Source organism: Micromys minutus, assembly GCF_963924665.1.
Source record: "Micromys minutus genome assembly, chromosome: 13".
In the NCBI taxonomy this organism is placed as follows: Eukaryota; Metazoa; Chordata; class Mammalia; order Rodentia; family Muridae; genus Micromys; species Micromys minutus.
In genome coordinates, this window is record NC_137982.1 from 15,815,377 (window position 1) to 15,840,941 (window position 25,565).

Consider the following 25,565-nt stretch of genomic DNA (forward strand, 5'->3'; position numbering starts at 1 on the left):
GGAACTAGAAAGGACAAGCAGTGATGTGACAGGCTATATTAAATTTTGCTGCTTTGAACAACATGCACATTTCATGTTTTATGTCTTCAAAATAATCCTACTGGCAGAAACAAATTAGTAACACACAGTGATCTGACTGAAGTGTGTGCACCACAGGCTGCTCAAGTTCACTTGCTACATTCCTTTCTAGAAATGTGGGATTTGCTTGGAACCACTCTGAAAACACCCTTGGACTATTCTTGGCTCTTCTCTCTAGAGCTTCTGGTCTCCATGAAGAAGGTCTGCTCCCCATGATGGACACACGCCCAGAGCCAGTGAATGCAGCTCTCTTCTACAAGGCCATGGGTGTAACCAATCAGGCCTCATTCTTGCCAGGAAATATAGAGAGATAATTTCTACTCTTGTAAAGGAATGACAGAGCTTTTCAAAATATGAAAGAGCCCTTCCACTTTCTTCTTAATAAAACCTTAGCTCCAGTTTCTTGAACAGCAAATGAGCATTTCATTCCTTTCATTCTCTCTTCGGTGTTGGAAAATAATCCAGTGCTTCTAATAAAATCATTATATTAGAACAATCAGAAATCCAATCAAAATGAGGGTATCAATCACCTACTGCTGTAGTGCCTGGCCCTCAGTTCTCCACAACCTCCCTTTGGAGAGCTGTAAACTTTCTCTGTTTACTTTTGCTATTTTTATAAAGTCAAATCTTGCCTTGCTTTTCAAGGTCACAAGAAGTTTCCATCTTGTCAATATTTTTTTCTCTGCTCTTTCTGTGGCCACTTCTGTTGAGGTCACCACACTGAAATTTACTGACTGCTGTTGTGATTATATCTTTCTTTCAAATACCAAGTAAATTCTTTTGCTGTGAGGTTTTTTCTTGGTCTTCAATTTTGGTTTTTAGACGTCTGACGGATGGATTATACCAGTTTCTAGTCATGTTAAAGTTAATCAATAATACTATTAGTTCCTAGAATTGGTCGCAGTTTGGAAAACAGTATTCTATATGATTTATATATGTTAGATTTCTTTTAATCCTTACAATTAAATAGATGCAAACAGTATGTTCACAATAAGACAATAGATACAGGAGGACATATTTGAACAAAACTGAAATCTAACAAGTAAGATATATTATTCTGTGTTTGTACATTTTATTAGGAAACTCGTTATTTTTAACTTGAAAAATCATTGTCTTATTTATATTGAAAATTAGAATTCATTATTAATGTCCCTTTAAAGATACATGGGTTTTGGAGGGTTTGGTTGGTTGATAATGTTGTTCTTCCTATGTAGTAGCCTCTTTCCGTTCCTTAGGTCCTTTCTTTAGCACCCTCATTAGGGTGCTGGAATTCAGTCTGATGGTTAGCTGCAAGAATGCTCAGCTGTATTTATATGACACTAACAGAGTCCCCATGGAGGCATCTCTGTTTGGTTCCTGCCAGTAAGTACTTTTTGGAATCAGCTATATTGCTTGGATTTGTTGGCTGCATGTGTGGTGAATCTCCAGGTGAGGCAGCTTCCAAGTGATCTTTTCTCCAATCCCTGTTCCTCTATTTGACCTTGCAATTCCTTCTGTGAGTGTTTTGTTCTCCCTTCTAAGAAGGACTGAACATTCCCATTTTGGCCTTTCTTCTTTTTGAGCTTCATAATGTCTGAGAATTGTTTCTTGGGTATTCAGATCTTCCTGGGACTACAATAAGCTTATTAGTGAATTAAAAGTACCATGGGTGTTCTTTTCTGACTGGGTTACCTCACACAGGATGATAGTCTCTCGTTCCATCCATTTGTCTATGATTTTCTGAAGATAACAGTGTCTGGCATCAATGTGAGAAGACCCTTTTGTCAAGGGAGGGCATGTTTTCCCAATATAGAGGAATGCCAAGGCAATGGGGTATAGGGGGTGATTAGAAGGGAGTGCACCTTTGTGAAGGCAAATGGAGGGGGAGGGGGAATGGAGCGGGGTAGGGGAAAGGGATAATATCTAAAATGTAAATACAGAATATTTAATAATAAAAAATTCATGGGTTTTGGTAAGGTAGCCACTTTTACTCTGTTAATCATCTGAGTCCATGGGTATGGAAGATTTTTCAGTTTCCTTTGATTTCCTTTTTGAAAGACTTGAATTTCTTGTCATACAGATCTTTCATGTGTTTCATTAGAGTTACCCCTAGATATTTTATATTATTTGTGATTATTGTGAAGGGTATTGTTTCCTGATTTCCTTTCTTGGCCCTTTTATCATTTGTAAAGAAAAAAAAACTACTCATTTGAGTTAACTTTATATACACCCATGTCACTGAAGTTGTTTATTAGCTGTAGAAGTTCTCTGGTAGAATTTTGGGGTCACTTTTGTATAGTATACTATCACATCATTCACACAGTGATAACTTGTCTTCTTCCTTTCCAGTTTTATCCCTTTGACCTGCTTTTGTTGTATAATTGCTCTGGATAAAACCTATAGTACTATATTGAATAGATTGGAAAGAGTGGGCAACCTTTTCTAGTCCCTGACTTTAGTGGGATTGCTTCAAGTACCTAACCATGTCCTCAGTGGAAAATCTAGGAAAAAGATTAAAGAAGCCAAAAGGGATTAAAACACCATCTGAATAACAATATGAACTAACTGGACAACCCTGAGCTGCCAGGTACCAAGCCCTACTATCCTTTAAACCCATTTGAAAATTATTTAAAAGATTAACATCATTTGCCACAAGATCATTTATTGTATAATCCTTCAAACTCTAAATATATGTGATGGTTATAATAAGAATAACCCCCTTAATCTTATATTTTTATGCTTAGTCTTTAGTAAGTGGTACTATTTGACAAAAATTAGAAGGATAGGGAATCAGTATGTCCTTGCTGAAGAAAGTGTGTCTATGGAGTGGGCTTTGAGGTTCTGAAAGATCACATCAGACTGAGCATGACTCTGTCAGGAGTCATAAAGGGACAAGCTAATAACTAGCTGGTGATCATCCTGAGATGGCTGGACTAGGATTATTATATAACTAGGCTATAAGGGATTCGTTTTAGGAAAGATTCTTGCTATTAAAATGCTTTCCTTGTTATTATTAAACATGTATAAATTCATTAAGTAATAGCACACCATTTTGGAGCAGATCTCTTCAGATCTACAAAAATTAACTGTCTTGTAGTGATATATATATAGAGAGAGACAAATAAGTGACTTCTTAAGTCTTAATAATAATCCTATAGGAATTCCTGAAGTTATAACAGTGATTATCAAGCTCTTTTATAGTGGGACGGCTAAGTCTGTTACTGATAGTTAAAACTACAGTGAGAACCCTGCCAGTCTCTCAAATGTCATCAATTAATTGCTCTTAGATGGTAACCAGACTCTTTCCTACTCAGAGAATATTCCAAGAACTTGTAAAACAATTATCCAAAGGTCATACAAAGGATACTAATTATTTATTGTAGCTTCTAGGACAGAGGATAAACTATTGACTGTATTTATCTATACAAAACTTCACTAATAACTTAGTTACGGTTTTAAAAGTTCAGTGAACCTGTGGGTCTGAGACAGATGATACATGTTTAGCCAGATAATTACCCCTAAATTTCTCTGTTGTAAATTTATATTTTAATTTATGATTTAAATTATTGTGTGAACTTAGTATTGATCTCTGTAACATGTGATCATGTATTCTGAAAGATGTGTAAGTACTGAGGACAAAGAGATTTTTCCCCCTTTCCCTGCATAGATTTTCCTTTCTTCACTAATGATCTTTCCAGTTTTTCTCTTAGATAGTTTCATAAAAAACTTTTTACAACTTAGTAATAAATACTGCAATCACTTTTCTAAGTGTCCCTTTTTCTTCCTGTGACATCTGACTAGCAGGCTGAGAGAGCCCCGCAGTTCCTGCTGAGATGGAACAAAGGCCACATTACTTAATTTCCTGCTGTTAGGCTACAGGTGTCAATCACCTAAGATAGCAGAGGTTTACCTTCAGAAAGAACAAGAAACTTTTTAGGACATTTTAGAAGTCATCAGCAGCATTTCAGTACATTTAAATAGTTAGAAAGTCCTGAGACTCTCACACTTTAAAGCTATCACCAGAATCCTACTCCTTGCACTCTACCACTACTTACTTCAGTCCATGAGGATCCCAGGAAATCTCATTCACCCTCTCTCTTATAATGATCTGGATGTAGCTCTCAGCTACTGCTCTAACACAGTATTTGTCATTATGCTTTCCACCACAATGATCATGGATTAACCTTATAAAACTCTAAGCACGCCACCAATTAGTTTCTTTCTTTTGTAAGTTTTCTTGGTCATGGAACCTCTTCACCGTATTAGAGGAGTGACTCAGACAATAGATCTTTATTCATCCTATCTTTGTACTATAGCCTTGGAAAACTTTTGTCTATCCTTGCATCTTTTCAGAGAGAGGGAGAGGGGGAGAGGGAAATTAGAGAGTGAGAGGGAAATGCAGAGAGAAAAGAAAGGCAGAAGGGAGAGAAGGGGGAGAGGGAGAGGAAGAGGGAGAAAGAATGAAAGAGAGCAAGCACACTCCAAAGCAAGACATTGCATGAGCAACAACAGCGTTTGGAGAAAACATTACAAACTGGATGAAATTAACTTCTCTTTCTAATATGTTATATGTAAAATCTGGCTAGTTCTCCCTTTAGAGAGTATAATTAATGTTCCAGCATATTCAGAAAATGCAATACAATACTATTGAAAACAAAAAAAGAGGATGGAGTGGATCAACAGAATAAATCATTCTATTTTTCAGACTCTTAATTGTGAAAGTTGTTAATATTTAATGGGTGCTATCACAACAATGGGATGATTATTAAACCATAAGCATAATGCAATGCAGACATTTATTTTTAAACTCTGTAGCAATGCAAAGTATTTATATGCTACATGGAGAATGCATGTTAATGATTGGGAATTAATTAGTAAATCAGAAGCAATATATCAAGAGAAGGAGCATCTTATTGAGAAGAATAAGACACACAAATTTAAGGGTAAGATGAGCTATATGTACAATTGAAGGCAAATTTCACAGAAATATGCTCTATGTCCAAAGGCCACACTAAGAAGAAGTTTTGATTTCCCCATGAAATATGGATTAAAACAAACAGATGTGAAAGTTGTGAACACAATGGACATAGCAAGATACATGGGTAGAACTTTGTGAAAATTGTGCTTTTCTAAGCACAAGTGCCAATTGGTATGTAATCTAGTTTAAAAACTGAAGATAGATAGATAGATGATAGATAGATAGATAGATAGATAGATAGATAGATAGATAGATAGATAATAGATAGATAGATAGATAGATAGATAGATAGATAGATAGATAGATAGATAGATGGGTAGGTAGCTAGGTAGGTAGGTAGCAGACAGAGTTTTAGTTCTGGTTTGAAATGTAAAACTACAGCATAAAACTTCATAGTGCTAAAATGTTTTGACCACATGGGAAACTGTTCTTGCCCTGGGCAGGAAGCAATAACACACAATGTGGGAAGTGTCCTGGCATGTTTCCATATTGACTTTGAAAACAGAAAGCACCTAAATAGATATGGTCTCCAAAGAAGTAAAATACTTGATGAAGATGTTTTTACTTTCCGTTTTCAGAAAATTAACATATACTTAAAGAATGCATCTTTTTCTTCAGGGTGTTAAAAAAATATTATTACACAGAAAATTATATTTAAATATATCAACAACATTCAAATCTCAATAATATGTATCTGTCATTGCATGTTAAAATATTTTCATTACAATTTTAAGAAAATACCTTAAATGTAATTTGAATATTGCTAATTATACACACACATACACACAAACACACACTCACACATATATGATATATGTGTGTGTGTGCATCTATTAACATATTTGTATGTAGCATATTTTTTTTTAGTCCTGTGTAACAGATTCATGGCCTTTACTTATTATACCAAATAACACTCCATCAGATTATATTCAAGCCCTTGGATTTTAAAGATATCACTGTGCAGTCTGTGCTGTGCTGAACTGTTATATAACCCAGGATGGCCTATAACTCATTTTACTCAAATGAGACTTCTCATATACAAAGAGATTGCAGCAGTTTGTCACTTCATAAGGCATTAGTAATTCAAAAGGTACACTTCAATTTCCTATTCTTGGCTGTATGTATGTACTTATATATACAGATATAACCTGGTATATTATTTTGAGCATTGAAAAAATAAATTATAACATATATATAAAAGTTAAATATAAAATTTGGGTTTGAGATGGTAATGTGAACTGATAATCCTAGTGCTCAGTATAAAAAGGTCAGGGAGATAACTGTTCTGTGGTTAAAGGGATTCATGTATCTCAGGGAAATTGTTTCCATAAAATTAATACTTAGCCCTTTTGTTTTTTATTAAAAATACACCTTTCATATTATTTTTATTTTTTCTAATAGGAATCTTGTTGTTAAAATGCATTCATAAATATGTTAGAAATTTTGGAACATATCTATCTGGAACTGACTCTGAAGTAATTTTAAGACAAGACTCTTAAATGATAAAACTCCTATCAGAATGATGTCTAAATACTTCAGACCACAGATAATTAAATTGTGCTGGTGAATGGCTAGTCCTATCATGTATTTTACTGCATAAACCAGCGGCTGTTTGTTGCAGATGACTGAGAGAACCTATAGCTATTCTACAGAGTAATTATATAGACGTAGGTCCATGTTGCATACAAAATTTAGATCTCATTTAAGTGAGACTCTAAACCTGAGGAAATTTCTTAGACTCAGGAATGCATCAAAAGCCTATATTGAGTTTCACTATTTTTATTTCTGTGGATGGAGCAGTAGCTGTAGTTCCAGAGTACCAGGGATTGATCCTTTACGATAACTCACAGTTGCAAGGAATCCACCACCCCTTTCTGGTATCTGTGGGTGCCAATATTGCATGTGGTTACACAGATATACATGTAGGCAAAACTAATATATAAATAAAATAAAATAATACAAATTTAAACACAATTTTTATTAATATTTTAACATAACAATAAGCTCAATAATATTGACCAAGTAATGTAATAGACAGTTTTAAAATATGGTTTCAGCAGTTTTCAGCTGACTACTTTAAAACTTTCTCCAAGTAAATGTAAAAATATACTATGTTTTATTTCTTTGCTTTTCTTTGCCATTTTCTCTTTGTTGCACACAAAGTAATAAGTGAAAATGGCCATCTAGAGACAAAAGTGAAAGCTTTCAACCAACAAATCTGTTCCGTAAATTGAAGGATATAGCAATAAAATTTCTAGGTAGAAAAACTGAGCTGTCACCTTCATAAGATCTGAATACTTTATTGACTTCCCAACTGCGTGCATTAGTCCCATACAATTCAGGTAGTTTTTCTCTTTATGAGAAAAGGAAAAATGATTTGCCATTGAAACAAAAGTAAGCACCAGGTTGAGAAACTTGTAGAAGATTTTCTTTTGTTTCCTGTAAAGGTTTTAGATTAAATGGCACACTTCACATTTTCACTAGAGATACTGATCGCCACTGTGGGGTATCAGGCTGAAATACTTTTTCATAAACAGCTCCCCATATAAGATTCACTTTATAGAAAGATACTGAGGGAAATGTATAGTCTTTTACCTGGATTGCTTTTTATTGCATGTAACCATCGGTAATGTTAAATTTTACTTACGTTTAGTTACACATCATAGCTATAGAAACTGTAAATATTCTAAAGATACCTAAGGTTTATTTGTTTTGTTTTTTTTCTTTTCATATACCCTAAACTTTCTTCTTAGGAGTCATGAACATGAAAGCAAACCTGTTCTCCATTTTCTACCATTGCAGATGGGCTTCAAAGCTCCTATAGCCAGGAAGGATGCAGTGAATGAATAGACACTAATGTACCCACAAAACTATTGATCCCAAAATTTTCCCTGTCCACATGAAATGCCTAGACAAAGATGCAACAGAGCTTGAGGAAATAGACAACCTGAGACCCATCGCAAGGACAAGCACTAATTCCTGATACAATTAATGATTCTCTGATATGCCTGCAGACAGAAACCTATCATAACTCTTCTCTGAGAGGATCCATCTAGCAGTTCATCAAAATAGATTCAGAGTCCCACCTCTAAACACTGAACAGTACTCTGGGAGTCTTATGAAAGAGATGGGGGAAGAATTGAAGGCCCTGTAGAAAATAAGAAATCTCCAGAAATACCAGCAGAGTTAACTAACCTGGATCCTTGGAGCTACCACCAAAGAGCACACAGGGGCTGGACTTGCCCCAACATATGTTGCATCTATGCAGCCAAGTCTTCAAGTGAGTCCCCTAAGAACTAGAGCTAAGGCTTTTCCTAAAGCAGTTGCTTGTCAATGGAATCTGTTTCTCCACAAGACTGTCTTGTCTGACCCCAGTGGGAGAGGATACTGCTAGTCCAGCAGAGACTATATATGGCAGCAGAAACCTGATATGGCACAGTTGGGGTATCTCAGTGGGGTAGGTTATACTCTCTCAAGGCAAAGAGGAGGGAAGATGGGGTTAGGAGGAGTGATAGTGGGAGGGGGATGGGGAGGAGGGAGAGGAAGTGTTTGAGATAAAATGTGAATAAATATATATATTTTTAAAATGGGACTTTAATACTAAGATTCTTAATGGCTAAGTACTTTTCATTGCAGAAATGTTTCTCTGTTTCTATTTTCTTCCTTTATTGAACTCCTAACTGAACAATATGCAAAAAAAATCTCTGCTATTTCTTACTGCCTCATCCTCATTTGTAAATTCTGTACATTCTGACTGCAGAAGAGATTATAACACATCTTTACTTTTGTTGTTGTTGTTGTTCTTACTCTTTAATTTGTTTTACTTGAGAGTACCAACTTTTCAACTTTAATAAAATTGGATATTCTATTTATTTACATTTCAAATGATATCCCCTATCCAAGTTTTCCAGGTTCCCCATCTGCAAACCCATTATTTCACCCCAAACCACCCTGCTTCTATGAGAGTGCTCACTACCTACCCCTCCACCCTACCCACACCTCCCTCACTACTCTAGCATTCCTCAACACTAGGGCATCAAGCCTTTACAAGAACAAGAGCCTCCCCTCCCACTGATGCCAGACAAGGCCCCTTCAGCTCCTTCAGTCCTTCTTCTAATTCCACCATTGTGGTTACTGTAATCAGTCCAATGGTTGGCTTCAAGCATCCTCATCTGTATTAGTCAGAATCTGGCAGAGTCTCTCAGGAGACAGTTGTATCAGGCTCCTGTCAGCAAGCATCAGCAATAGTGTCTGCATTTGGCTTCTTCATGTGGGATAAATAAATCTAATAAACAAGTTCAGCAAAGTGACTGGATATAAAATTAACTCAAACATATCAGTAACCTTCCTCTACTCAAAAAATAAACAGGCTGAGGATAAAATTATGGAAATGACTCCCTTCAAAATAGTCACAAATAATATAAAAGACCATGGTATGACTCTAACCAAGCAAGTAAAAGATCTATATGACAAGTTTCTGAAGAAAGAAATTGATGATCTCAGAAGATGGAAAGATTTCTCATGGTCATACATTGACAGGGTTAATATAGTAAAAATGGCCCAATTGCTGAAAGCAATCTACAGATTCAATGTAGTCCCCATCAAAATTCCAACTCAATTCTTCATAGTGTTAGAGCTATTCGACAGTTCATTTGGAATAACAAAACAAACAAACAAACAAACAAAAATAAAATAGCATACTGAAAGCTATTTTCAACAATAAAATGAACTTCTGGGTGAATCACCATTTCTCATGTAATTTTTTTGGATATTTTATGTATTTACATTTCAAATGATATGCCCTTTCTTGGCTTCCCCTCCTGAACATCCCTATACCATCCCTCACCCCTTCTTCTATGAGGGTGCTTCTGCTCCAACAACCTGCTTCCTCCTCACTGCCCTGAAATTCCCCTACACTGCAGAATCAGGTCCGCACAAGACCAACGGCCTCTCTTCTCACCAATGCCGGACAAGGCTATCCTCCGCTACATGTGCAGGTGGAATCATGGGTTCCTCGATGTGTATTTTTTTTTTTTTTTTGGTTGGATGTTTAGTACCTGAGAGTTCCTGGGATGCTGGTTGGTTGATATTGTTGTTCTTCCTATGGGAAAAAAACCATTTAAGCTTTTTCAGTCCTTTCTCTAACTCCTCCATTTGTGTCCTTGTGCTCAGTCCAATGGTTGGTTGTGAGCATCTGCCTCTGTATTTGTGAGGTGCAGGCAGAGCCTCTCAGGAGACAGTTATAACAGGAGCCTATCATCAAGCACTTCTTGGCATCTGTGTCTGGTTTTGGTGTCTGTATATGGGATGGATCACCAGGTGGGGCAGTTCTGGATGGCCTTTCCTGCAGTCTCTGCTCTAGGCTTTGTCCATTTATGTCTTTTAAAGAGGAGCCATTGTGGCTTAAAAATTTAGAGATGAGTGTGTGGCCCCATCCTCAAACTAGGGGCCTTGCCTACCCTCCTCTATATTGTCTCTTCAGGTTCTTTCTCCTTTTTGTTGAGAATTTCAGCTAAACTCATCCCTGTTGGGTCCTGGGAGCCTCTTTCCTTCCTGGTATCTGAAATCTAGTTCTGGCTACCCCTGTTCCCCTTCACTCATTGCTACACACCTCTGTTCAAATCCCTGACACTCTCTGCATATAATTTCAGTCTCCTCCCATTCCTGATCCTGCCTCCTTTATCCCTGTTCTCATGCCCCTACTCTCTTTCTCCAAAGTCCCTTCCACCTTCTACCTCCTGTGAATATTTTATCCCTCCTTCTAAGAAGAACTGAACCAGCTACATTTTGGTCTTCCTTCTCCTTGAGCTTCATATTATATTGAATTATATCTTGGGTATTCTGAGCCTTTGGGCGAATATTTCATTATCAGTGAATGTATACCATGTATGTTCTTTTGTGACTGGGTTACATCACTCAGGATGATATCTTTTAGTTCTATCCATTTGCCTAGGAAAGTTTCTTGTATCCACTCCTTTGTTGAAGAATATCTGGTTCTTACTGTCTTCTGGCTGTTATAAATAAGGCTGCTATAAACTTCGTGGAACATGTATCCTTATTAGATATTGGAACATCTTTTGGGTATATGTACAACAGTGATATAGCTAGATTCTCGGGTAGTACTATGTCCAATTTAGGTCCCCTGGAGTCTAACTTCTTGAGGTTTTTGTATATATTGGATATTAGCCCTCTATTGAATGTAGGCTTGGTAAAGATCTTTGCCCAATCTGTTTGTTTCTGTTTTGTCCTGTTGATAGTGCCCTTTACCTTACAGAAGCTTTTCAAGTTATCCATTACGGTGAGATACACATAATGATCATCTTGCTTGGACTAAAACTTCTAGAGATTCTCTACTTTTTCAGTTCAAGGGAAACTACTCCTAGATACATTTTTGCAGGTTATATTTTTTCTTAATTATACTTCAAAGCAGCAACCACTTTTCAGACTGGTTGCAGCATCTCTTCCCAGTGGTCTCTTGCCCTCAGAAACCTGTGCTGTTGCTTCCACATCAATTGTATTTTGAGTGTGCCACTCTTTCCTAGATTGTTTTCTTGTCATTCCTTATCTTTAAAACTCCTATTATTTTTGTTTCAAAATATTATTAATTCTTAAAAGGCCTTTGATTCCCCCACTTGGAATCGTGAACCATTTTTTTCAGTTGTTTTTTAGACTTTAACCATATTTTTACTATGTCAACAAATTTATTTTTTTCTTAAAAGACATTCTTGTCAAAATAAATTTTAAATTTGCAGCATTATATATTTGAATAGACAAAGTTCAGTGGAAGCAACATTATATAATCCCATAATTGGGCACAGATGTTCAGACTTGTGCAACTACAATGTGTCATACTGAACACAATACAGCAGTTAGAAAATAACATAAGAAAGTGCAGCAAATGTGGAGTTAATGGAATGTAATTTGAGTCCGCTTATATGGCCATGGAGCTATGTATGTTGACAAATGCCTTACTCATTGGTTATTTATATTTGTTTAAGGAATTACTGTGCAAATGAAGTTATGATTTCTCCATAATTTTATGACTGAAATGTTTGAAGTATATATAATATTTATCATAATTATTATGCTTCCAAAAACAATGAAAGGAATAGGAAAATCCATGTCCAAACACAACTTTCATGAGGACAAATAGACACAGAGATATTATTATATCAAAATAAAAGGCAGTACATAATCTCCTGGAGTTACCCTGCTTCATTTTTGCTGAGTTTACCAGCCTTACTTATTATTATACCATGGTGCTTTTTGCCTAAAATTAAACTTTACCGTGGAATGCTATAGCCAATTGGCATTGTCATTCTGGTGACATAGGGAATCCTGGCACAAGAAGGCATCTTTACCCCTGTTTATGATGAAGAGCTCCTATAGTTCACATACTTTGCTCAGAAGCCGGGAAACATTAACAGGATAAACTAAGGTTTGATTCCAAGGCAGTAAAACTGACTTAAAAAAATCTTTTATTAGCTTTGGGCCATGGATCACTTTGATTTAAGTCACTTTAAATATCAACGAGTCACCATTCTGTCTATTCTTTCTACTATATGCACCCGTATGATCAAGCATCATTTTCCCCTTCAAGTGGCAACAAAAGTTTTATAAATGGCCTCCAGGACATTCCTCTTTTGGTTTAATGGGCCTACCTTTTTCAAAGCCATCTTTATTCATTTCATGTTTCTGCCTTATAATCCCAGCAGCTCATTATAACCAAATAGCCAAAATTTAGTAATGAAATGCTGGGATTTTAGCAAGATTGTGTTTTGCAATTTCATTAGGCTAAGCTGACCTTCAGTGGATCGCTCCAAGGTGCCAATCAGAGCTTCTGTGGTTAGTTTAGAGGTAACATTGGAATGAGAAAATAGGAGTTTCTTTTCCATGGATATCCAAGTTGCCACATACTGAATGAAGGAAGAATGATGTAAACTCTAAAGAAATTAAATTTCTTGAAATATTTTGGCATGCACTTATTTCTTTTCTAGTAAAACAAATAATCTGTGATATAAATCTAGGAAACAAATAATTTACTACCCAATCTGATTTTGAAATAGAAATGTTGAATTTTAAATCCACTGTTCCAATTATGGTAGTTACAAGTTTAAACCACTTGCTTCTAACCTCCTGGGATTAAATTCTAGTTTTCTAGCATATGTGTGTTTAGAAACCCGGAAGAGTAGTTTTTTCATCACCTTCTATATTTCTACACACTCTAGTAGTCTGTAGTGTATACGGTTATCTATGAGCAAAGCATAGGTTAATTAAATGTGACAGAGATGAGCCCCAAGATTAAGTATAAACTGTGAAATGCATGTGGATGTTCATGATTTAAACCAATGAACTGTGGCCTGAAATGATGTCACAGGAAGCACAGCAGTAAGTGGAAGGTTAAACCTACTTGCATCTCGGCTCATTAAACGCAGTTAAAGTGCAAATCCCCTCATTCTGACAGTAGTGATCACAAGGGTTCTCTTTCTGGTCACAGCGCTGACTTTTAAACCCCACAGAGCATCTGTAGAATTCCAGTAAAATACAACTGAATATAGTGTCTGACTTATTTGCCATATATGTATAAATTTATGTTATACATTGATAGTAATATAAAATAAAAATGTTCCCAGGAATCCTTGCCTCCCTCAAATATACACTGATCACATGTTCCTATAACAAGTTGTGGAACGGGATGCTGAAAGGATTCCTTTTGAGCATCATCCCTTACACAGTTAAATTAAAACTCAATAAATTGACCACATCAATGGAATGGCTTTAGTTGGTGTGGTCTGAAAAATCAGCAAAGTGGGAAGAGGAAGATATTAAACTCCAGATTTGCTAATTGAGAATTCCTGCTCTCCCTGGGTAGAACGCAACCTGGCTGCACATAATATTCCCTCAAAGAGCCAAGGACTTAATTGGTTTATATTATGTGATACTCTAAACCTGATAGAACATCAAATAACACCATATATTTGACAACATGTTTCAAGTTCTTTTAAAAAGTACAGTCCCAACTACTGAGGAATTTCCACACTCACTAACAAGCACATGCACATGTGCAGACACACATACAGGCACACTACCACTCACACACAATGAACTGTATGCTTCATAAAGATTAATAAGGTCAGTAAAACCAGAGCATTTTTCCAGCATTTCTAAGTTAAAATCTGTGAATGTCTGAAATGAAGAGATGCTAAGAACTGAAGGAGTTGTTCCTCATGAGATCTTTAACAGGCTGATGGAAAGGAATTATGTAAATCATGAACCAATGGGAGACAGTTGACTAGAGATGTGCATGACACACTCACTTAAGAGTATTCCCTCCCAAAAAGAAAACATTAGAATAGAGACTCTACCTTCATGCAACCCTGTAATAAATTACATTAGTAGATATTCAAACACACACACACACACACACACACACACACACACACACACACAGGTACACTAGTCTCTGATAAATTACATCAGTAGATACTCACACACACACTGGTACACTAGTCTCTGGGTCCAGCTGGCATGTGCCACCGTTGTAACAGTAGCCATCACATAATTGACAGCTAGAGGCAATCTTCCCATTAGTACAGCTGCAGAAACCCAGGAAAAAGAAATAAAAAGTATTAGCAGATTTATTGCTGTTGAGGAATGACAAAAAAACAACTGCAAACTAGAAAATGCCAAAGTTGAGGAAACTCTAGTCTGCCCACATCTAAGTTTTCTGGAAAGCAGGTGGTGGGAGGTAAACTTACCTGTTAGAAAAGTAACAGATTATTTGGTTTTTTTTTTTTGCTAACTTTAACCCCCTTTCTTGATAAAAATGTAAATCATCTTGTTAACACTTTGAAAATATTTTTGGCTATCACTCACATGCTCTGAGGACTTTATGAATTTCTTTTTCAGTTACCTAGGACTTGGTAACATCAGTGTGAGTCATAAGTCACATGACGGAAATACTACAACATTCTGTTCTCACTGTAGCATTCCCTGGAGAAAAATGTTACTATGACAATTGTTTAAAATGTATGTATGTGTTCATATTGTGAAGGCGCACATACTTGTATAGGTGTACATGAATTTTTTTCTGTGTATAAGCTACAGCACAACATTTTTTTAAATCCACAGGGATGTTAGACACTTTTTTCAAGACAGGGATTCATTGGCCTGAATGTTGAGAATTATGCAGACTGGGTAGGTTATAATCCCCAGGGATCGTCTTGGCTCTCATGCTGCAGGTTTCGGAGATGCCAGTTTGACATATGGCCTTAGGGTTGGAAAGATGGTTCGGTAAATGAAGGTATTTGCTACCCAAGAAGATGACCTGCAACTCTCAGAAAGTGATCTCTCATTTCCGGGTGCCTATTGCTGCATGATGATATTCCACCCTTGAGGAGATAGACATGCAAATACAAGTAATTGGAAATAAATAAGCTCAATTTAAATGTCAGCCCTGTATCAAACTCAATGTTAAACCTACTTTGTTTTGTTCTGAGTCAGGTTGATACTCTATCCCGCAGTTTTACCTAGTATGTCATGTTAAACCTCCCTCTCTTACCCTATCAAATGCAGAACTTACGGATTTGACCTACTAGGACTTCAAAGTTTTTTATTGTCAAAATAGAGCCAATCAGTGAAAATCTAAAATTAGCAATGTATAAGTAATAGAGAAATAGGGAGATTGGAGTTCTTGAAAACTACAACTCAAAAGTATAATTATAGTCACATTACACATTTGAGAGGAGAATAAACATTATTTTATTTTACAGTAATATTGTACAAAAATATACTGTCTTATGTTTTAAACAAACAACTGTATTGGTCTTGGAACACCGCTGAAGAAATTAAGGAAAATATTAACGTGTTCAAGGTCACTAGGGAATCTGATCTCCTTCCTGAAGAGCTATGAGAAAGCTGTACACATAGTGCTTCAAAGTGGACTATAATTTCACACTGGTATTTTTTCATCAAATGGTAACAAAATCAACGGTTCCATAAATCCAGAAATGATCTTAGTAAGGAATCAATGCAGTACCACAGTCTATTTGAAACTTTCCATGGTCTATGACTTATGCAGAATAACTGTTCCTAACTCTAGACATAACCTTGAAAATAAAGTCAGGCTGCAGTATCATTAACAGGACATTTGAGACTCCTGAAGGTATATAACAATTGCATGACATCTCTTTTAGGGCATTTTCTATTGACATTAAGGTCCCTAAAAATGAAAGGTTACCACCCTGGTGTTTATAATTGCATTATGATTTGCATAATCATCTGTGTTGCTGAAGATTATATGGGTGCTGGTAATCTAGTCGCTGAATATATTTTTGTCAGTGTTTAAATTGGAAGATAGTTATAAAATGCTTATATTTCAAAATAACATTTCTTTTAAATATCATAATATTTAAATGAGATGAATGACCTATATGTAAGTTGTAAAATAGGACTGTACACACACAGAGCCCATCATGGAACAGGTGAGGATTGTCTCAAATTCTGTTATAATAGAGAGTATAGTATCCTCTACAGCTAATAGCGTACTGCATATATAATATACACACACACAAAGTGAGTGAAATCCACAGTTAACAAATACTGTTTGTGAAATGTTAAATGGTAAGGGCAGTTCATTTTCTTCTTTACAAGATTTATTGAAAACTAATACAGAAAATGTTACAGATTCTAATTATGGAAGGAAATATTGTCAAAAAGAAAATATTAGCTCATTAGCCATTGAATAATTTTACCTAAATTAGTATATACCTATTTATTATTTAGATAATAAAATTTAGATCTAAATAAACTTTATTATTTAAAATATCAAACTACAAATTAATTTTAAGATTCCTGCTTTCAATAACTATGACAATTTTTGTCATTTTCCTATTTTATTTAAAATTGAACTTGCAAATATGTTTAAATGTGGAACAAATACAACTTAATGTCTTAAGAACGTGTTTTATTTCACTGTTTGTTATCTTCAATAAAGGCACACATAATATAAACAAGTCTACAGACTATGGTTTAATGACTTCCAAAAAGTTAATTGCAAGTTATCTAGTAAATGCAAAAAATTCTTTAAAATGTTATTATGGAAGATATCCTCTCTGAACTGCTCATTTTAGGTGCAAGTTTCTTTTCAATAATATTTACATCTATCTCCAAGGGAAAGAAAATTATGTCGTGATAATATGTAGTAATGATAATTTTCATAATGGAGTATGTAGCTAGCTGGTAAGGTAAACATTAGGATTTCAAATATATATGATTATTTGAATTTTTATACAAAACTGAACAAAGCTTTTTTATTCTTTTGCAATTTGGGTTTAGAATTTCTTTTCACCTACAAAGTATCCTGACATCATTCCAAGTTTTACTGTAATTCTAAAAGAAACCCACCATAAATTCCATTTCAGACTTCAGAATATTGAAAACATTCCACTTTTCTCTACTCAAATGTCTTATAGAACATTGATTAAAAAGTTAGTATCAGACATCTAGTTATCAAATTAGACTTTGTAGCCATTGGGACCAATAGTTTTCTATTTCCATCTATTTCTTCAACTATATTTGCAGAAAAATCATTTGAAATATAAGAATTCTACCAATAGATGGCAATAGTCTGTTCTGGTTATACATGCGTATGTGTGTTTGTGTACACGTGTTTGTAAATTTTGATTTCCTTTTATGGGTAGTTTATGAGAGGGGTCCTACATCTGGTCCTCTCTTCCTTAAATGGGATTATTTGTGTGGTGGGAGAAAGATAGATGGTTCTATGAGTGTTTTCTGGGCAAACTGGGCCAATGACTCAGTTCATAACTCTGTCCTCATTTTAAGTTGTAAAGACTAATCAAAAACATTATGTAGCCTGTTCCAATAAGGAACAGAGAACACAAGAAGAGCAACTCAGTGCAGTGAAAAAAATTAAGATATATGAAGGTGATCTTCATGAAGTCTCCAAATACTAGCCATTTTATCACCAAACAAAGCTTCCAGAACTGACACTGGGGTACATTCAATTGAGCTGGTAGCTAAGGGGGTCCCAAATAAATCTTCAAACATTGCTGAGTCTAAGACAACAAATTCCTCCCCACAGATTGACAGCTACTCCACATTGATGAAAATAATGCCCATTTATGTCATTGAACATGGAAAGGTTGAGCTGGTGCCTACATAGAACGTCCACAGCTATATTCTTATGTACTTGGTGTGGGAAGGTATATTGCAGGCTACTAAAAGATAAGCATAAATGTGAATGCAGCCATAAAACTTTCATACACAATATGTGATGCTAACAACATATACTTAGGCAAAGTCAGCACAAAGCTTGTGGGAGTAGTAACTAGCAATGACTTAACTAACTTAAGGTTCACACCACGAGATGGTGTACATAGGTGAACAAGAACCAGAGACTAGCTCAGAAACCTAGGTTAAAATAAAATACTACTGATCAAATGAATAAATCAAATTTTAAAATTGAGCTAGGTCTAGTGAGCTTAGAAGGCTGAGGCAGGCAGTTCTTTGTGAGTCCAGTGATAGCCTGTTACTCAGAGCAATTTCCAGGGTACCCAGGACTACAAGAAGTCCTGCCTCTAAACAAAAACAAACAAACAAACAAATAAAAACTTAACAAAATAAATTGAAAATGATGACAAAAGATGACTCCTAAATATACTCGGATTTACTCATGGATCAGTGCCTTGAACTGAGAATCTTCCTCTTTCAGCACATGAAAACAAATAGAGAGACAGACAGACAGACATTGTGAAAAGAATAAGACATAGTTTTAAGTGTGATGTCTTCATGAAATCTCTCCCTTCGGAGCACAGAGGGGTCTGTAGAAGTATTGGGTGGAAATATTAAAAGAGGCAGGAGAACAAGGTCCTCTATGTCAAGTGAGCAAAGCTCATACAGACTCATAGAGACTGATGCCACAAGCACAAGGTCTGCATGGGTCTCAGTCAAGGTCCACCGTGCATACCTTATAATTTCCATCTAGCATTATTGTATGACTCCTGAATTTGTGAAAATGCAGGTCTCTGATACTTGTGACATCTCTTAGGGCTCTTTTCATGGTGTTGGTTTGTACAGTTCAACTTCAATGTTATGGGTTCTGCTGTTTTCATATTTTGTTTAAAACAAACAACCAACCAAACAAACAAATTCCATGTCTTTTCACAGACCGAGACAAAGTTCTTTCATACTTGAGAGTTGTTAACGTTTTATACACATGAGGCATAGGAGAAACATGTGAACATTTATTTTTATTTTATGTACTATTAAAGAAATATCAGTCACATTTTAATTACCAAAAACAGTATGGTTTTAAATTATCCAAATTGTTATGTTTAATATATGCTGTTCATAAACACAACACAAAACATATTTACTGTAAATTCTAAAGAGAAAATAAATAAAACTGAGTAAATAAATAAAACTTGTCAACATTGCCTTGTAATAAAATTTTATTGGACCTTGTTTGCCAGAGTGACATAACTCATCTGCCAACTCCTAGGGCTCTCACTGGCAGAGATATTTTATAGCACACTTTCTGTATCTTTCTCTCATTTGTAACATTTCTAAGCAAAGTAGTTGACAGTCCTTCACAGGGACTTCATTTAGAGGGTTCTTCAAAGTACTCTGTCTGGCATGGGGACTGACCTCTCTCACCTCGTGGGGAGAACTTGTTTCAAGATACAAACAATAGCATTAACATTAGCTCCTGAGTTCTTTTCCCATTCAATTAGTCTTAAGGAAAACTTTCAAAAGGCAACAAAAGCAGAATTTAGTAGAACTAGAGAGAAGGATGACAGATTCAGAGCACTGGCTGCTCTTCCAGAGGTCCTGAGGTCTATTCCCAGCAACTACGTGGTGTGTCATAATCATCTATTTTGAAATCTGGTGCCCTCTTCTGGCTTGTAGGCATACATTCAGGCAGAATATTGTATACAAGACAAATACATACATTTTCAGGAAAAAAATAGTTATGTTTCATACTCTGTTGTGTGTGTTTGTGTTTATATGCATTTATGTATAGTTACACAGCAGTGTTGTGCCCATGCTTGCTGTCCTTTAAGTATTCCACTGGCTACATCTTGAAGGGTTTTTCATGTCTGTGAGCATAGAATTCCATTTAAAAGACAAACACAGAACTTGGATATATTTGCTTCCAGAGACCATTATTACATACACTACTTGTTTTAGATAGCAGTTTTTGAAGTCATTTAAGGAAAAGAAAAATCTCAATGCTTATGTCCATTGGAGATATAAATTACTTTTCCTAAAAGGATCATTGAACATCAATAATAAAATTATAATCTCAAAATGAAAGGCACCTAGTTAGAAAAACAGCAACAAACAATTTGAACCTACTCACCATGACTATTAATGAGAAATATCTAAATGCTTATATTTAAAATTCCATGTGATTATTTATATCATCCAAGCATTCAAGAAGCTCTGAGTACAGAGGTCAGAAGACAATATTTGAGAGTTGCTTCTCTCTTTCTAACATATGGGCATGGAGATTAAATGCATATGATAAGACTTGTCCTACAATTTCATCTATTTCTCCCATATCACTCTCTTAAATATAACCCTTACTGCTGTGAGCTGCTGTGTGTTGAATCATTTTATTGTCAATATAGAGCTAGTCACTAAAAACCTAAAATCTAAGACCTAAAATCTTAAATATATAAAACATGTGAATAATATGATTCTAGGCCTACTTTGCCAGCCGTATCACTGATATTTCTTCACAAATATGATCTTGTACTCATGAATTATCATCATAGATATGTATGTGCTTAGTATCACTTTTTCATTTCAGTTTCTCTCTCTTCCATGTCTTCAATAACCAACACTTTCTTTTAGTCTCCTTCTTTATGCCTCCACCTCCTCCTCTTCTTGATTTCAGTTGCTATGAATTAAAACCTTGGTAGGCAAACATCTCCTATCCTTAGCTCTCTATATATGCTCCTGAAGATATTTCTGATATTGCTTATATCTTTGTTATATTTTATATCTGGAACAACTTAATAATATCACTGATGTTCATACACCTCAGATCTTTGCATATGTTTTGAAGAGTTTGCTAACTTGAACTTCATCTCTAACTTTAAAAATTGAACTGTTTGACATTCATAATTTTAGAAAAGTAAAGAGACTCCATAGCTTATTTCTTTAACAGTGATCCTTTAGCACATAAATTCTTTACAAAGCAAGTCAGATGTCTACTTACTTGCAAAATATATCTTCACTGTCTTTATTTATAATACAGTGGCCCCCATGGCACCGTACACATTTGTCAATCTCACATTTTGGTCCTTCATAACGTGCTGGGCAGACACATTCAACACTTCCATCATTCCCAATCGTACATGATTCTGAATTCACACAATAGTGGTGGCACACATCTAGGAAGAAGAAACAAGCAAACTTTTAAATGATGCCATGAGATATTTTTTCAGCCTTATAAATGATGGTATTTTATTTCATATGAAAATGGTTATACAATAGGTAAAATAATTTTTAAACTAATATCATATGATATATAAATGTGACTTCTCTGTTAAGGCCTTGATTCCTCTTTTGGTCTCTGTTTCTAAGTCGGGCATCATTCATCCTGCTAAAAAGATAAATGTTATATTGATACAATGTTACCAGACATGCTTTCTTGTGGTTGTTGTTGTTGTTGTTGTTGTTCTGACTTGCAATGCTTAAGATTCTTTCCAATGAACAGTGAAAGCGCGTGTGACCGTAATGCTTGAAGTTTCCTTGTGAAAATCGTTTTTGAATGGCAAATAAAAAATGAGAATCATTTTGCTCTTCCTCTGTCTATGCTTTGATCTATAGACTGTTTGATGAGTATATAGGAAGCCAAAAGAAAGCTAACTGCAAAACTGGCTGATAGGTGCAAAATGATAGAGAAATCTCATCTTTCTCAATTCTCTCATATTAGCACTAGATAACCCACCCTCCAGTGTGAAACATTCACATCTAGTCTTCTAGTTCAAAGAATCATTCTTATCAAGCATTACAGACTGCTTTCCTAATGACAAAGAGACACTTCCCTCAAATTTTGCCTCTTGAAGATTCATAATTCGGCAGAGCATTAAATAAACAATTAATATACATTTAGAATTACCATGCTTCAGTGACTTGAAATGCAGACAGCTCTTTATATGTTCATATTGGAAAGTAGTACAATTTTTTAATTTATAATATTTAAGGAAGAGAGAGAATTTTATATTTCAAGTTATTAGTCCTTGCATGTCAAAGTGAGGAGGCATTCAGTAGCAGGGTTACTCTCTGCAGTCTAGGTTGAGAGCTGCATCCCTGGGCCAGGCTTGAAAATCTCCAGTATTCTGGTTTGCTTAAATTTTATAGCACCTGAGAAGTGAATTCTCTGCGCCTTGGTTACCATTCCTTCCATCATATATGCAATTTCTTTGTCCCTCTCCCCCATCCTTCTTTTTTCTCCCCCATTTATGATGTTTCTGATTCTTGCATTTTTTCTCATTTTATTAGATATTATTTGTATTTACATTTCAAATGTTAGCCCCCTTCACCTACTCCCATCTCCCTTTCCCTCCCTTTACTTCCATGAAGGTACTCCTTCTCCAAAGTACCCACTCCCAATTCAGTGTCTTGGAGTTCCCCTACAATGGGAAAATGAGCTTTCACTAGAACAAAGGCCACTTCTCCCAATGATGCCAGACAATGCTATCCTCTGCTACATTGTTTTAAAGCCTTCTCTTCTCACTGATTTCTGCTGTAAGATTCCAAAAAAAAATATGGTATCAAACAGGTAGTTTAATACCTAAATTAGTTAGTTTTCTGTTACCATGATCAAACATCATGACCAAAGGCAAAGTATTCAGCGTTTCTTTTGTCATATGGATGCAGAGTGGAAAAATTCCATCAAGGTATGGTAGAGGCATTGGAGAAATTTGCAGGCATGTCAGCAGGAGCAGGAATCTGAGAAATTGCATCTTTTACTACATCATAAAGCAGAGAACAGACTGAAAATAAGTTGAAGCAATACATTCTCAAGGCTCACACTTAGTGACATACTCTTTTATGATTAGGCCATGATTCCTAAGCCTCCCAAAGCAATATTAACAAGGACCAACTGTTCAACTATATTGACCTATAAGACACAGCTCTCATCCAAACAGTCACATTACCCTCCCTGGTTCCATTATGCCCAGAGCACCATTACAAAGCAAAATACATTGAGTCCAACTCCTGAAGTTCTTAATGTTTTTCAGTCTAAAGACTTTTCAAACTTCAATTTGTCTTCTAAGATCAAGACAATCTCTTAACTACAATCCCTGTAAAATCAAAAGGTAAACTGCAGACTTCCAACATATAGTGGTACAGAGTATGTATTACCATTTCTAATGGGTAAAGCGTGGATACAGTGGGGAAATGTCCTAAAACTAGACAAGCATTCACTGGGACAAAACACAATCTTGTAGCTCCTTTTCCAGTTTCAAAGGCTTAGAAGAATCCATCCCTCTTTGCTTTCTGTACACACACCTCTCTATTGGAATGGATTTACTTCCCAAATGTTCCTTTTTCACAAAGATATATCACAATTCTATCATTTTTAATTACTTGAAGTCTTCACTGCAACCTTGACTTAATTTTCAAATCTTCAAACTGAAACTTTCTTGCTTTGTCTTAGCAGCTTTTCTGAAACAATGGAATGCTTTGCAAATCTATGTGTTTCCTTTGTGCTTAAAACTCTGGCTGAAAAAATGGCTGATGTTGTCATGATTGGCTGTCTTCTTGAGATGGACCCTACCACATTCAGATCATATTAGAAGCAACTTTTTAATTCAATTGTTTTCTTAAGATCACTAAACTCAAAAAGTTTTAAAAGTGGAAGGTGACCTGGATGGTGTCTTGTCATCTGAGAACATTAAGGTCACAGTAGCATACTTGACCTCACTGGTGATAATCTCATAAAAAGTGATAATCCCTATTCTGTCAAAGGTGTGGGCATACCGTTATTCTTCCTACTGTTCTTTCTTTCCTACACGGTATATTCTGTAATTCTTTCTTCCCAATTGCTCTGTCATTTTATATATGTATAAATTATAAATAACAACCATGCCATCAGATCGCAGTTTGTTATTCTATTGTCTTGACATTTCTTCTGCCATAATTTCATTGTTTTCATTTTGCCTCAGGTAAGTTCTTAAAAAAAGATCAGAAGGCAGCCAGTTTCAGGCTCTTTGTTTGTTTGTTTGTTTGTTTGTTTGTTTTATATTCCTTTTTCCGGAAAATACAAAGGTTTCGAGGGTGGTTACTATAATTGTTTCCTTCTGAAATCCCTCAATCCAGGCTTCTACCATTTGCTTCGCTCTCAGCATCACTATCTTCAGACTCCTATTAGATGGGTCTGTTGACTTCTATATATAATATCCAATCACTTTTACAGACTAAAATTTCAAGATCTCCCACATTATTTTACAAAGCAACATTGTCAGAATCTTAACCTAAAAGATCACTTCTCTGGCACCAACTTCTGTATTCATTAACATTCTGCATTGTGATACAACACCACCATAGTCAAAAGCAAACTGAAGGAAAGATAATTTATTTTGGCTTATATTTCCAGAAGTATGTCTCCATCATCATGAGCTGAGGAACACAGCAAGCATGACAATAGGAACATAAAGCAGAGAGAGAGAATTTGGAAGTAGAATTAAGCTATCTGTTCTCATAACCTGCCCCAGAGACATGCTTTCTTTACCAAAGCCAATCTCTAAAACCTCTATAAATAATGCTACCAACTTAGGGCCAAGTGCTCAAATGCCTAAGTGTATGGAAAATATTTCTCATTTAATTCATTTCAGAATCAGATATGTAAATTATAACAAAAATAATGGATATGTATAAATTAAAAACAAAATACTAGAATACAAAAGTTTTCTGCTATTTCATGGCACATAAAATCTGCTTATCTAGTAAAGGACTTGAGACTTTTGACCCTGTTTATAATTCTAGAAAATTTTATATTTTATGCAACTGTCTCCAAACTATCACCTCTTTATAAATTGACAAAATTTATTCCATTCCTTACATTCTCTTCTAAGATATAATCTATCATGTACTACAAGTAGTAGATAAAATATCAATACAAGCTGCATCCATCTATTTATCTATCTATGTACACACAAGCAGTGTTCACCAAGACAATCTAAGCATTACTTGAGTTGTCTCTCTAGTAAAAGGAATATTTTGTTACATTTTATCATAATTTGGACAATAAATTGAAGCAAAATTTAACTAATAATTTATAAGGAAATATTTTTGCTATGGTGCATCCATTGGTATATATTTGGTATATATACATGATACATATATATATACATATATATATACATACATATACATATGTGTGTCTATATATCTGTGTTTATATATACATATATATATATATATATATATATATATATATATATGGGTATGTAATCTTGACTCAGTTATTACGAATATACAGTGCTATTCT

At 35.3% G+C, this 25,565-nt stretch overlaps 1 protein-coding gene across 1 annotated transcript in view; it reads right to left on the minus strand.

The window, feature by feature from the left end:
* LRP1B (LDL receptor related protein 1B) overlaps positions 1-25,565 on the minus strand; it is a gene marked incomplete at both ends in the record, with an annotated part of 1,929,155 nt that overhangs the window by 14,932 nt on the left and 1,888,658 nt on the right. Inside the window, 2 exons of the mRNA XM_080928219.1 lie at positions 14,527-14,631; positions 21,282-21,456. Of these exons, the coding sequence (XP_080784345.1) occupies positions 14,527-14,631; positions 21,282-21,456 (280 nt within the window). The remainder of the gene's footprint in view (positions 1-14,526; positions 14,632-21,281; positions 21,457-25,565) is intronic.